This window comes from Cricetulus griseus, chromosome 9, assembly GCF_003668045.3.
Source record: "Cricetulus griseus strain 17A/GY chromosome 9, alternate assembly CriGri-PICRH-1.0, whole genome shotgun sequence".
Taxonomy (NCBI): Eukaryota; Metazoa; Chordata; class Mammalia; order Rodentia; family Cricetidae; genus Cricetulus; species Cricetulus griseus.
This window is the reverse complement of record NC_048602.1, coordinates 19,314,652-19,329,134: the sequence shown is the minus strand read 5'-3', so window position 1 is coordinate 19,329,134 and position 14,483 is coordinate 19,314,652. Positions and strand designations below refer to the sequence as shown.

The following is a 14,483-nucleotide window of genomic DNA, read 5'->3' as shown; positions in this document are numbered from 1 at the left end:
GCTCTGTCTCTGAACACATGGGGAGGGGCCTAGGCCCAGCACAGGAAGATTTGGTGGACTTGGTGGAGCCCCGGTTGGGGGCCCTACCCTGCCTGGGGAGTGGTGGGTGGATGGGGTGGGGGGTAGGTTGGAGGTGGGGGAGAAGGATTGGGGGTGGGGGGAGGGAGAGGGAGAGGGAAAGCACATGTGAAAATATTAATAATTTAATAAAAAAAAGAAAAAAAAGTACCCACCATGTTCCAGTAGCAATGAAACATACCAAAAAATGACAGTGATGGAAAAAGCCTGCATTAAATAATAGGAGATAGAAAAAAAAAAGAAAAAACAACCAAACATGTGAAGGAAGCACTGGAAACAATTCAAAGCATGAAAACTGAAATAGAAACAATAAAGAAAACACAGAGTGAGGGGATGCTGGAAATACAAGGGCTGGATAAATGATCAGGATCTAAGGATGTAAGTATAACCAATAGAATACAAGAGATGGAAGAGAGAATCTCAGTTGTTGAAGACTCACTAGAGGATATAGTGTCATCGACCAAGGGAAATCTCAAGTCCAACAAATCCCTAACACAAAATATCCAGGAAATATGCAACACAGTGAAAAGGCCAAATCTAAGAATAATAGGTATAGAAGAATGTGAAGAAATACAGCTCAAAGGTACAGAAAACATATTCAACAAAATCATAGAAGAAAACTTCCCCAACCTACAGAAGGATCTGCCTATGAAAGTACAAGAATCTTACAGAACACCTAATAGACTGGACCACAAAAAGAAGTCCCCTTGCCACATAATAATCAAAACACCAAACTTATAGAATAAAGACAAAATATTAAGAGCAGCAAAGGAAAAAGGCCAAGTAACATATAATGGCAGACTTATCCAAATTACACCGGACTTCTCAATGGAAATTTTGAAAGCCAGAAGATCCTGGATAGATGTTCTACAAACACTAAGGGAACATGGATGCCAGACCAGACTACTAAATCCAGCAAAGCTTTCAATCACTGCAGATGGAGAAAACAAGATATTCCATGACAAAACCAGATTTAAACAATAGGTATCCAAAAATCCAACCTGAGAGAAAGTTCTGGAAGGAGATCTCCAATCCAATGAAGATAACTACACTCATAGAAACATAGGTAATAGATAATCCAACTTTACCAAACACGAAAAGAAACAGGAGGGCGAAATCCACACACAATGACACCACCACCAATAAATCCAAAACAAACAAGAACCAGTGATCAGTGGACATTAATATCCCTCAATGTCATAGTTTTAACCTGCCTATAAAAAGATACAGGCAAAGAGAATGGATATGAAGACAGAATCAATCCTTCTGCAGAATACAAGAAACACACATCAAATTCAAAGGTAGGATTTACCTCAGAGTAAAGGGTTGGGAAAAATTTTCTAATCAAATGCACCCAAGAAACAAGCTGGTATAGCAATCCTAATATCTAACAAATTAGACTTCAAACTAAAATCAACCAAAAGAGATGAAGAGGGGTATTTCATACTCATCACAGGAAAAGTCCATCAAGATGAAGTCTCAATCCTGAACATCTATGCCCCAAATATGAAGGCATGCACATTTGTAAAAGAAACATTAATAAAGCTCAAACCACACATAAATCCACACACACTTATAGTAGGAGACTTCAACACCCCCCTTTCACCACTAGATGGGACCACCAGACAGAAACTTAAAGAAACAAAGGACATAACAGAAGATATGACCCAATTGGGATCAACAGGTATCTATAGAAAATTCCATCCAAACACAAAAGAATATAACTTCTTCTCAGCACCATATGGAACCTTCTCTAAAATTGACCACATACTTGGCAACATAGCAAACCTTCACAGATACAAAAAATTGAAATAACACCCTGTATCTTATCAGACGACCATGCTTTAAAGTTGGAATTCTACAGCAATACAAATTGCAGAAAACCTACAAACTCATTTAAATTGAACAACACCAAATTGCATCATTCCTGGGTCAAAGAAGAAATAAAAAATTAAAGACTTCTTAGAATTTAATGAGGATCTAGACACAACATACCCCAAATATGGGACACACTGAAAGCAGTGCTAAGAGGAAAGATCATAGCACTAAGTGCACACATGAAGAAACTGTGGAATAGTCACACTAGAGAATTGACAGAACAACTGAAAGCTTTAGAACAAAAATAAGCAAACTCATCCTGGAGGAGTAGACACCAGGAAATAATCTAACTGAGGGCTGATATCAATAAAATAGAAACTAGGTAAACATTACAAAGAGTCAATGAAACAAAGAGTTGGTTCTTCGAGGAAGATCAACATGATAGACAAACCTCTATCCAACCTAACAAAAAGGCAGAGAGAGAGCATGCTAATTAACAAAATCAGAAATAAAAAGGGGGATATAACAACAGACACTGAGAAAATTCAGAGAAACATCGGGTTATACTTTGAAAACCTATACTCCACAAAATTTGAAAATCTAAGGGAAATGGACAATTTTCTGGATAGGTATCACTTACCAAAATTAAACCAAGAACAGATAAGCAGTTTAAATCAACCTATAACCCCTAATGAAATAGAAGCAGACATCAAAAGCCTCCAAACCAAAAAAAGCCCAGGGCCAGATGGATTCACTTCAGAATTCTACCTGAAATTCAAACAAGAGCTAATACCAGCACTCCTCAAATTGTTCCAAACAATAGAAGCAGAAGGGAAATTAACAAACTCTTTTTATGAGGCTACAAGTACTTTGATACCCACACCACACAAATATTCAACTAAAAAGGAGACTAGAGACTAATATCCCTCATGAACACTAATGCAAATATGCTCAACAAAATATTGGCAAATTGAATCCAAGAACACATATGAAAAATCATCCACCATGATCAACTAGGCTTTATCCCAGTAATGCAAGGATGTTTCAACATATGAAAAGCCATCAATGTAATCCACCATCTAAACAAACTAAGTAAACCCACATGATCATCTCACTAGATGCTGAGAAAAGCCTTTGACAAAATCCAACATCCCTTCATGATAAAGGTCTTGGAGAGAACAGGAATAATAGGAGCATATCAAAACATGATAAAAGCAAACCAGCAGCCAACATCAAACTAAATGGAAGAAACTCAAAGAGATTCCTGTAAAATCAGGAACAAGACAAGGCTGCTGACCCTCTCCATATCTCTTCAATATTGTACTTGAAGTTCTAGCTAGAGCAATAAGAAAACAAAAGGAGATTAAGGGGGTACAAATTGGAAAGGAAGAAGTCAAACTTTCACTATTTGCAGATGATATGATTGTCTACATAAGAGATCTGAAAGACTCTACCAGGTAACTCCTACAGCTGATAAACACTTTCAGCAAAGTAGCCAGATACAAAATTAACATAAAAATGAGTACCCCTACTATATAAAGATGATAAATGCAATGAGAAAGAAATCAGAGAAACATCACCCTTCCCAGTATCAACAAACAACATAAAATATCTTGGGGTAACACTAACCAAAAAAAGTGAAAGACCTGTACAGTAAGAACTTGGAGTCCTTATAGAAGGAAATTAAAGAAGATACCAGAAAATGGAAAGATCTCCCATGTTCTTGGATAGGTAGGATCAAGAAAGTAAAAATGGCAATCTTGCCAAAAGCAATCTGCAGATTCAACGCAATACCAATCAAAATCCCAGCACAGTTCTTCATAGACCTTGAAAGAACAATACTCAACTTCATATGGAAAAACAGAAAACCCAGGATAGCCAAAACATCCCTGTACAATAAAGGAACTTCTGGAGGCATCACCATCCCTGACTTCAATCTCTATTATAGAGCCACAGTCCTGAAAACAGCTTAGCTCTGGCACAAAAATTAACAGATACACCAATGGAATCAAATTGAAAACCCTGATTTTATCCCACACACCTATGAACACCAGATTTTTGATGAAGAAACTAAATCTATACAATGGAAAAAAGAAAGCTCTTACTGTACAGGTATTTCACTTTTTTGGTTAGAGTTAAAGAAGATACCAGAAAATAGAAAGATCTCCCATGCTCTTGGATAGGTAGAATCAACATAGTAAAAACAGCAATCTTGCCAAAAGTAATGTACAGATCAACGCAATCCCCATCAAAATCCCAACACAGTTCTTCACAGACCTTGAAAGAACAATACTCAACTTTATATGGAAAAGCAAAAAACCCAGGATAGCCAAAACAACTCTGTACAGTGAAGGGTCTTCTGTAGGCATCACTATTCTTGACTTCAAGCTCTATTATAGAGCCATAGTTCTGAAAATATCTTGGTATTGGCACAAAAATAGACAGATAGACCACTGGAATCAAATTGAAAACCCTGATATTGACCCACACATGTATGAACACCTGATTTTTACAAAGATGCTTAATCTATACAATGGAAAAAAGATAGCATCTTTAACAAATGGTGCTGGCACAGCCAGATTCATACATGCAGAAGATTGCAGATAGATCAATATCTATCACCATGCACAAAACTTAAGTGCAAATGGATGAAAGATCTCAAAATAAATCCAGACAGCCTAAATCTTCTAGAAGAGAAAGTGGGAGATACCATTGAATGAATAGGCACAGGAGACTGCTTCCTGAAGATTACATCAGTAGCACAGACATTGAGATCTGCAATTAATAAATGGGACCTCCTGAAGCTGAGAAGCTTCTGTAAGGCAAAGGACACAGTCAGTAAGACAATTGGACAGCCCACAGAATGGGAAAAGATCTTCACCAAGCCTACATCGGGCAGAGGGCTGATTTCCAAAATATACAATGAACTCAAGAAGCTAGCCACCAAAACACCAATCAATGTAAGTGGGGTGCAGAATTAAATAGAGAATTTTCAACAGAGGAATCTAAAATGTCTGAAAAACACTTAAGAAAGTGCTCAAAATCCTTAGCCATCAGAGAAATGCAAATCAAACAACATTGAGATACCATCTTACTCCTGTTAGAATGGCTAAAATAAAAAACACCAATGATAGTCTATGCTGGAGAGGATGTGGAGAAAAAGGAACATTCCCCCATTGCTGGTGGGAGTGCAAACTTGTAAGACTACTTTGGAAGTCAATATGGTGGTTTCTCAGGAAAATGGGAACCAGTCTACCTCAAGATCCAGTAATTCCTCTCTTGGACATATACCCAAATAATGCACATTCATAAAACAAGGACATATGTTCATAGAAGCATTGTTTGTAATAGCCAGAATCTGGAAGCAACCTAGATGCCCCTCAACTGAAGATGGATAGAGAAAATGGAGTACTACTCAGTAGAAAAAAGCAATGGAATTTTGAAATTCGCAGGCAAATGGATGGAAATAGAAAAAAAAACATCCTGAGTGAGGTAACCAAGTCACAAAAAACAAACATGGTATGTACTCACTCATATATGAATTTTAGACATAGAGAAAAGGATTAACAGCCTACAATCCTCTTCACCAAAGGAACTAGGAAACACAAGGGACTCTAATTGAAAAATGCATGGACCCCAGAGAACAGGGCAGAGCAGGCTATCCTGAGCTAACTGGGAGCATGCGGGTAGGGGAGAGGGAGCTGGCAGAATGAAGGGAGGAGAATGGTGGCAAGAGTAGGAAATGGAGTAGAAGAAAAGTTGGGTTTGGGGAAGAATAAAGGAGAGCAGGATGAGAGATAAAATAATAGAGGGAACCATCATAGGTCTGAGGAGTTATCTGGTACTGGGGAGATTCCCAGAGACCCACAAGGACGACACCAACTGACAATCTAGGCAATGGTGGAGAGGCTACCCTAAATGCCCTTCCCCTATAATGAGACTGATGACTTTTTATGCCATCCTTGTGCCCTCATTCAGTGGCTGCTGGAAGCAGAGGTAGACACCCACAGCTACCCATTGAATTGAACTGTGGAATCCAGTTGCAAGGATGGAGGAATGAAGATCAAAGGGTTTGGGACCAGCCTGGTGAAACTCACAGAAGCAACTAACCTGAACAAGGGGGAGAACATGGACTCCAGTCTGCTGTTTGGGAGGCCAGCACGGGGACTGATCCTGAACATGGATGTCAATGAGGAGGCCTCGGCACTCTATGGGCCCCTTGTAGTGGATCAGTATTTATCCCTGGTGTAAGAAGGGATTTTGAGAGTCCATTCCACATGAAGGGACACATGGGGGAGTACCCAGGCCTGGCCCAGGATGCTGTGGTGGACTTTGGGAAGGCCCCATGGAGGACCCCACCCTCCCTGGGGAGCAGAGGGGGATGGGGTGGTGGGGCTGGTGGGAGCTTGGGAGAGAGTGGAGGGAGAGGGAGAAGGGATTGATATGTGAAACAAGCTTGGGAACAATAAAACACTGGATACTGGTATTTTTTAATTCTTCTCTACTGGAAGTTTTATACTAATTTGTTTTGAGCTAGAAACCAGGTTTTATTTTATTTGTGTTATTATGATAAGTTTAATGCTTCAAAATAAATCATAAATCACCTTTGAATATATTTTTGGCCATTGTATCAACTGTTCAGATAAAGATAACTGTTGACCCCACGGAGCATTGAAGAAAAAGGTTCCAACTTTCACCTTTAGTCCAAGACCCTTTGGAATATTCCAAAAGTTGAGAATGTCATACTTATCATCAAACTCCTGTTTCCAATCTAAATCTATGTTGTCTTTGACATGATTATTCCTCAAGAAAGGTTGAAGCTGAAAGGAATGCAAGAACATATTTTAAAGTAGGTCCATGCAGTTCATCACAGATCAATAATAGAATGTCTCTCATTGTTTTTAATCTCTGGTGTAGGACAATACACTTATGTAGTATCACTGAGGCTGAGAAGTGGTTACCAGGGTTTAGGTGATGCCATTCAATCTCTGAAGGGACACCCAACCTCAAGAAAATCATCTAATCATTCTCAGGAAAGAATCAATGAGTAAATTTGATTGAAGTAAATCTCAACTTCCTTTTTAAAAATCTATACATTTTACTTACATACATAGTGTATCCCAAAGTTCCATGAGTAAATTGTGGACACTGATGATTAAATATTAGTCAAAAGCAATCATTTATGTACTGATACATTGTGCTAATTATCTGTCATTGCTTCAGTTAGTGAGAGAATGCTTAGTTTTCTAATGTAATCTCTTACCTTGAGCAGGTTGTGAGGCTGTTTGTGACATAATCTTTATATTCACTAACATTATTTCCTCTTTGCCACTAACAACTTATTCCTCAGCAATTTGCACACAAAAAGCTGCACTGCCTTGTAAGATAAGAAAACAATTAAAGATTCTCCTTTGATTTTATAATATAATGATAAAATATGTAACACCTAATATGGAGAATATTCAAATTCTCAAAAGCCGTCAAATTGCTAAAGCTTTAATACAATGGAAGGGGTATTACCTGCCAGGGAAAGAACAGCATTTCTTTCCCATTTTCAGATGGTTGCATTTGTACTTGCTGAAGGCTCATCTCATGGAGACTGTGGGCAAGAATATATACAGCCTTGTATATATTATAACTCTCTTCACTCATTGCCATGTCAAAAATGTGTCTAGGAAGAAATTCCAAGGAAGCATTTGCTTGGCATCTCTCCAAAAGTTGACAATCAAGCTCTGAAAATGAGCATTTGAAGAACAAAAACCATAACTTAGGAAGGTAAATGTCTTCTGGGTAATTGAATGGGTTAACTGTTTTGATAAATCTTGAAAATTCAGCCATCTGCTCATGTTGATGTTTAAAAATGAGACTTCCATGGAATGAATCTACCAGGAAATAATCAGCATGGTTGGTAACATCCCATTGAGAGTTCATGACCCAAACTTTCCATGTCAAAAAGTGTTTTCCTAGATTCAGCATTAAACCTTGTAGGGAATCGCTGTCACCATAAATGACGATGATATTGGCTAATGATTCCTGGATCTTCCCCAAATTTGCCCAGAATTTGTAGGAAAATGAAGTCCATGTGCTTGAGATCATTTCCACAAAAGCTATACAGACTGTATTTTTCTCCATATTTTTTCTTAAATCTGATAGAAACTCAGTCCCTCTGTGGTCATCTGGAAGAAGCAGACCAATCCAGTTCCAGCCAAAATGAACCATCAAAGAGACCATGGCAAGAGACAGAGATGTGCTTTTGGGAGCCATCTGATAGAGAGAATTAAACTGACTTCTGTCACTCAAAATAGGATCAAAAGGACCAATGGAAAGCTGAAAAGAAAGCAATTAGGAACAAAGTCAAATAATGGCATCAAACACAATGTCCACTTTAAAGGGAGAGATGGAAATGCTCAGCATGATTTTTGGTTCATCGTGATATTAAAGGTAAATCTCTGTGACAGAATTTCCAGTGAATTACTGAACTCTCCTTTGTTTTTAAACAAACCTCTTTGTTACTTCCATCCTTCCCTTTCTTTTCCAAGTGACTGAAATATGCTTCCATCTCCAATTGTCTTTACACTTGCCCCAGATAGCTAAGTAATCCAAGCATCTTTCTTTTATATTAATGTACCTCTGAATTGTCAGCAATGAGATCTGGGTCTGACTCAAATGTGATGCCTCACCTGTGGGAATTTGTAGAGTTGAAGCAGTGTCGCAAGATGGGCAGATTTTGCCCATGATGGTCCTGTCAGTGCAGCAGCTGACTTTCTCTCCTTTACACAGTTATAGTTAGAGAGGTGATAAAGATGGCCTGTGAACCAACGAATTGCATGCACAAGAATATTTTTCTCACTGTGTGGGACATTATAAAAATCAAATCCCAGAGATATGTTTGGTAAAAGATGGGGGTTCCTGTTGATCTCCTCAATGGCAAATACCAGGGCCAGAATAAACTCATAGTTTTTAAAATTATACCTGAGTAAATAAAATAAACACACACTAGAGGAAGTTATGGATCATGCAGAGCTGCATCTAACCCAGTGACTTTTCTAGTTGAAATATTAATGTTTATATTGGTCCACATTTAACCTTTCCCACTAAATGACTGGAAATAAACCAATTATATTACTTTCTTAGAATGAAACAAAATCCTAAAGCTCATATCCTCATTATTGACAGTCCCACCACAGCTTACTTTACTTTCAATTGTATTTAGTACACTACAAAAATTTTTGACCATCAATATGAAAACAGCAAATGCCCTTTTAAAGTATCATGCTCTTGGTTTTACCTTCTACAATTAGAGGAAATTAAATACTCATTGATTAAATCACTCAGCTTTACAATGTAATATTTTAATCAAAGAATTTACCAGAGTTAATTTGATTCAACTGTATAAATAGTTGTTATTCTTTGACAATATTGTCTCTATGTGATTTTATGTTACCTCTTAGATGGTGTGTGTGTGTGTGTGTGTGTGTGTGTGTGTGTGTGTGTGTGTGCGCGTGTGCGCGTGCGCGCGCGCGCGTGCATGTCACTGTGTGTGAAAATGTTTGAATTTTAAATGTTAGGAGTGCAAGAGAGAATACTACCTCAACATGCTTTTCTGGGTTTACTTTTCCTTCCAACCAGACCAAGCTGGTGAAATCCACAGAAACAGCTGACCTGAACAATGGGGAGCTCTTGGTCCCCAGACTGATAGCCGGAATACCAGCATGGGACTGATCCAGACCCCAGGAACACGGATTTCATTGAGGAAACCTCAGAAATCTATGGGATCTACTGTAGTAGTTCAGTACTTATCCCTAGCATAGATGTGGACTGTGGGAGCCCAGTCCACATAGAGGGATACTCCCTGAGCCAAGACACATGGGGGTGTGCCTAGGCCCTATCCCAAAGGATATGATATACTCTGATGACCCCCTATGATACACCTCACCCTCCCTGGGCAGCAGAAAGGATAAGTGATAGTTAGGGTTTTAGTTGGGGAGTGTGGTAGGGGAGGAGGGGAGGGAGTGGGAACTGGGAGTGACATGTAAAACAATCTTGTTTATAATTCAAATAAAAAAGGAAGGAAAAAGGAAAATAAAACAAACAAAAAGAATTTCTGGCTAAAATCCCCCCAAAATTGGGGTACAGAACTAAACAGAGAATTCTCAATAGAGGAATCTAAAATGTCTGAAAGACATTTAGGAAACTACTCAAAGTTTTTAGCCATCAGGGAAATGCAAATCAAAACAACTCTGAGATACCATCTTGCTCCTGTCAGAATGGCTAAAATAAAAAACACCAATGACACTTTATTCTGGAGAGAATCTGGAGAAAGCAGAACACTCATTCACTGCTGGTGTGGGTGCAAACTTGTACATCCACTTTGGAAATCAGTATGGCAGTTCCACAGGAGAGTAGGAATCAGCCTACCACAAGGTCCAGCAATTCCACTGTTAGGAATATACCCAAAAGATGAATATTCATACAACAAGGACATTTGCCCAACTATGATCATACCAGCAAAATTTGTAATAGCCAGAAGCTGGAAGCAACCTAGATGCCACTTACCTGATTAATGGAAAAAGAAAATGTTGTACACTTACACAGTGGAGTCTTACTTAGTGGAAAAAAAACACAGGAATCTTGAAATTCCCAGGCAAATGGATGGAGCTAGAAGAAACCAATTTGAGTGAGGTAACCTATTCTCAAAAAGACAAACATGGTGTGTACTCACTCATTTATGGATTTTTGACACAGAGAAAAGGATTACCAGCCTACAATTCTCAATGCCAGAGGAGCTAGAAAACAAGGAGGACCCTAAGAGAGAAATACATGTTCCCCTAGAGAAAGGGAGTTTAGAGGGTGTTTGGATGAAGAGAATGGGAGAAGAGGAGGGGAGGGGAGGACATGAGTGAACAGGAAGTTTGAGTCAGAGGAAGATTAGAGGAGAGCAAGAAAAGAGATAATATAATAGAGGGAGCCAGTATAGGTTTCAAGAGAAATCTGGAACTAGGGAAATGTCCAGAGATATACAAGGATGACCTCAACCAACAATCTAAGCAATACCGGAGAGGGTACCTTATAAACCCTTCCCAATAATGAGATTGATGACTACCTTATTTATATGCAATCCTAGAGCCTTCATCCAGTAGCTGATGAAAGCAGAAGTAGATATCTGCAGCTAAACACTGAGCTGAACTCCTGGAATCCAATTTCAAAGAGGGAGGTGTGATGAGCAAAGGGGTCAAGACCAGGCTTCAGAAACCCTCAGAAACAACTGATCTAAACAAGGGGAAGCTCATGGACTCCCGACTGATCTCTGGGAAGGCAGAATAGGACTTATCCATACCTCCAGAATGTGGTTGTCATTTATGTGGCCTGGGCAATCCATGGTGCCTCTGGCAGTGGATCAGTGTTTATCCATAGGATAGGAATGGACTTTGCGAGCCCATTCCACATAGAGGGATACTCTCTCAGACTAGACACACAGGGGAGGGCCTAGGACCTGCTCCAAATGATATGACAGACTTCAAAGATCCCTTATGGAAGGCCTCACCCTCCTTTGGGAGGAGCAAGAGGATGGGATCGGGAATTGTTGGGATTTGGGGAGGAGGGGAGGGAGTGGGACCTCTGATACACATGTAAACCAAGTTTTTTCTAATTTAAATATAAAAAGGAACAAAGCAAAAAACCACACCACCTATATGAGAAGAACTTCAAGGTTTTAAAGAAAGAAATTAAAGAAGATATCAGAAAATGGAAAGATCTCTCATGCTCTTGGATAGGCAGTATCAATGTAGTAAAAATGGCAATCCTACCAAAAGCAATATACAGATTCCATGCAATTCCTATCAAAATCCCAGCACAATTCTTCACAAACCTTGAAAGAACAGTACTCACTCTCATATGTAAAAACAAAAAACTCAGGATAGCCAGAAGTATCCCATGTAATAAAGGATCATCCTGGGGTATCACCATCCTGGACTTCAATCTCTACTATAGAGCTTTACTAATGAAATAAGCTTGGTATTGGTTTAAAACAGACAGATGGACCAGTAGAATCAAATCAAAGACCCCAATACCAACCCACACACCTATCAACACCTAAATTTGACTAAGAAGGTAAACATATAAAATGGAAAATTAGAAAATATCTTCAACAAATGGTGCTGGTATAAATGGCTGTCAACATGTAGAAGAATGCAAATAGATCCATATATATTGCCATGCACAACACTCAAGTCCCAATGGATCAAAGACCTTAATATAAATCTAGCCACACTGAATGTCTTAGAAGACAAAGTGGGAAACACATTTGAATGCATAGTCAAAGGAGACCATTTCCTAAATCGAACACCAGTAGCACAGACTCTGAGAGCAACAATTAATAAATGGGACCTCCAGAAACTGAAAAGCTTCTGTAAAGCAAAGAACCCTGTCAATGAGACAAAAAAGGCTCCCTACAAATTGGGAAAAGGTCTTTACCTACCCTTCATTTGACAGAGGGCTGATCTCCAAAATATACAAAGAATTCAAGAAAGTAGAAATCAATCTTCAAATTAATGCAATTAAAAAATGGTATACATATTGAAATGGAGAATTCTCAACAGAACAATCACAAATGGCAGAAACACACTTATGGAAATGCTCAACACCCTGATAATCAGGGAAATGCAAATAAAAACCACTCTGAGATTCCATGTTGCACTGATCAGAATGGCTGAGATTAAAAAACACCAATGACAGCCTATGCTAGAGAGGATTGGAGAAAGAGGATCACTCCTCCATGCTCATGGGAGTGCATAATTGTATAGCTGCTGTGGAAATCGGTATAGAGTTTTCTCAGAAAATTAGGGATCAACTTACCTTCAATATCAATGTTGGGCATATACCTGAAGGAGGCACATTCACACCACCAGGACATTTGCTCAGCTATGTTCAAAGCAACTTTACTTGTAATAGCCTGATCTGAGAAACAGCCTAGATGTCCCTCAACTGAAGAAAGGATGAAGAAAATATGGTATATATACACAATGGAGTACTACTCAGTGGCAAGAAACAATGACATCCTAAAATTTGCAGTCAAACGGGCAGAACTAGAAGAAAACCTCCTGAGATAACTCAAAATGACCAAGACAAATATAGTATGTACTCACTCGTAAGTGGATGCCAGAAACAAAGCAAAAGATACTCAGCTTACAATCCATAACCCCAGAGAAGCTTGGACCCTCTTCGATAAATAGATGGAAGCAGATGCAGAAATTCACAACTAACCAATGGGCCAAGTTCCTGCAGTACAATCAAGTGAGCAAAGTTCAAAAATATGAACAAAGGAGTCTATGATGGGGATATCCCACAGAACTAGCTGATTCGAGCTAGTGAGAGATCACTGACTTAGGTCTGACCAATGGATAATCTGCATAGGACCCAACTAGACACCCTTAAATTAGGTAACAGTGGTGTGATTGGGACAATATAGGAGGCCACTGCCAGTGGGTCTGAGGCCTAACACTAATGTACAAATTGACTTAGTGAAGCCCATTCTATATGGAGAGATACCATGTCCAGTCTAGACACAGGACTGTGGTGGTGGAGAGGTGCCTTGGTCCTGCCACAACTAGATGATAGGACAGACTTAGTAGACTTCCTATTGGAGAGCTTACCCTATCCATATAGTAGATGGGAGGAGGGGGAATTAATTGGATGGATTGGGACCAAAGCAGGGAGGGGGAACTGGGATTGGAATTTAAAAAATAAATGATAAAAAAATCTAAAAAAAAAAGACACAATAAAAAAACTTGGCCTTCCTAAGGGCTATTTTGCTTCTCCTAGAAATTTCTGTTCTCCATGGCCAGGCTGTTGAACTCACTGTATAACAAATGACTCTAAGAATAGTCTGGAGTATTGATATTCTGATGACACATACAACAATCCATTGCTGAGACTACATGATAAAATTCCTGTTTCTGAATTGAGAAAAAATAGTTAGATTCCTTTCCAGAAATTGTCCTACAAAATTTTGTCTTAGAGTTCTCATGAAATAAAGAAAGTATATATGGTTTTGGGAGAAACTTCGTGGTTCTGTGATAATTGAGCAAATTTAATTAAATAAAATCTTGGTGTGCTAGAGAAATGATTGGAACCAATGTCTGTTCTATTGGCCTCTATTACTCTGTTGTTAACACTGGCAGGGCATCTAATTCTCATTCTGATTGGATTACGAGTGGGTCTTGCATGATAAATTAAATTAAGTTCAGTCTATGTTTTAACTCATTTACTAAGACTAGTTGTGAATGTTACAGACACCAGAACTTAATAGGACTCCAGACCCTAGAACAACCAACTGCAGGATGGAAGTGCCTTTTAGCCTGCAATCCCAGCACATAGACAGTACCACTTGACAAAAATGAATACAAAGAGATACCCCATCAAAACACATCAGCATCATGCTAGTATTTATCCACAGTACATGAATGGTCTTTGGGAGCCTATTCCTTATGGAGGGATACTCTCTCAGCCTAGAAACATGGGGGAGCTCCTAGTCCCTGCCCCTAAAGATGTGACAGTCTTTGATGATCCTCCATGGAAGGGCTCACCTT

The 14,483-nt window shown here is 39.0% G+C and overlaps 1 protein-coding gene across 1 annotated transcript in view; it reads right to left on the bottom strand.

Annotated features, from left to right (window-relative positions):
- The window catches only part of LOC100755119 (vomeronasal type-2 receptor 116), a 31,656-nt gene that overhangs the window by 10,253 nt on the left and 6,920 nt on the right, over positions 1 to 14,483 (bottom strand). The window contains exons 2-4 of the mRNA XM_027433951.1: positions 8,577 to 8,868; positions 7,417 to 8,223; positions 6,501 to 6,716 (exon numbers count right to left, since the gene is read on the bottom strand). Of these exons, the coding sequence (XP_027289752.1) occupies positions 6,501 to 6,716; positions 7,417 to 8,223; positions 8,577 to 8,868 (1,315 nt within the window). The remainder of the gene's footprint in view (positions 1 to 6,500; positions 6,717 to 7,416; positions 8,224 to 8,576; positions 8,869 to 14,483) is intronic.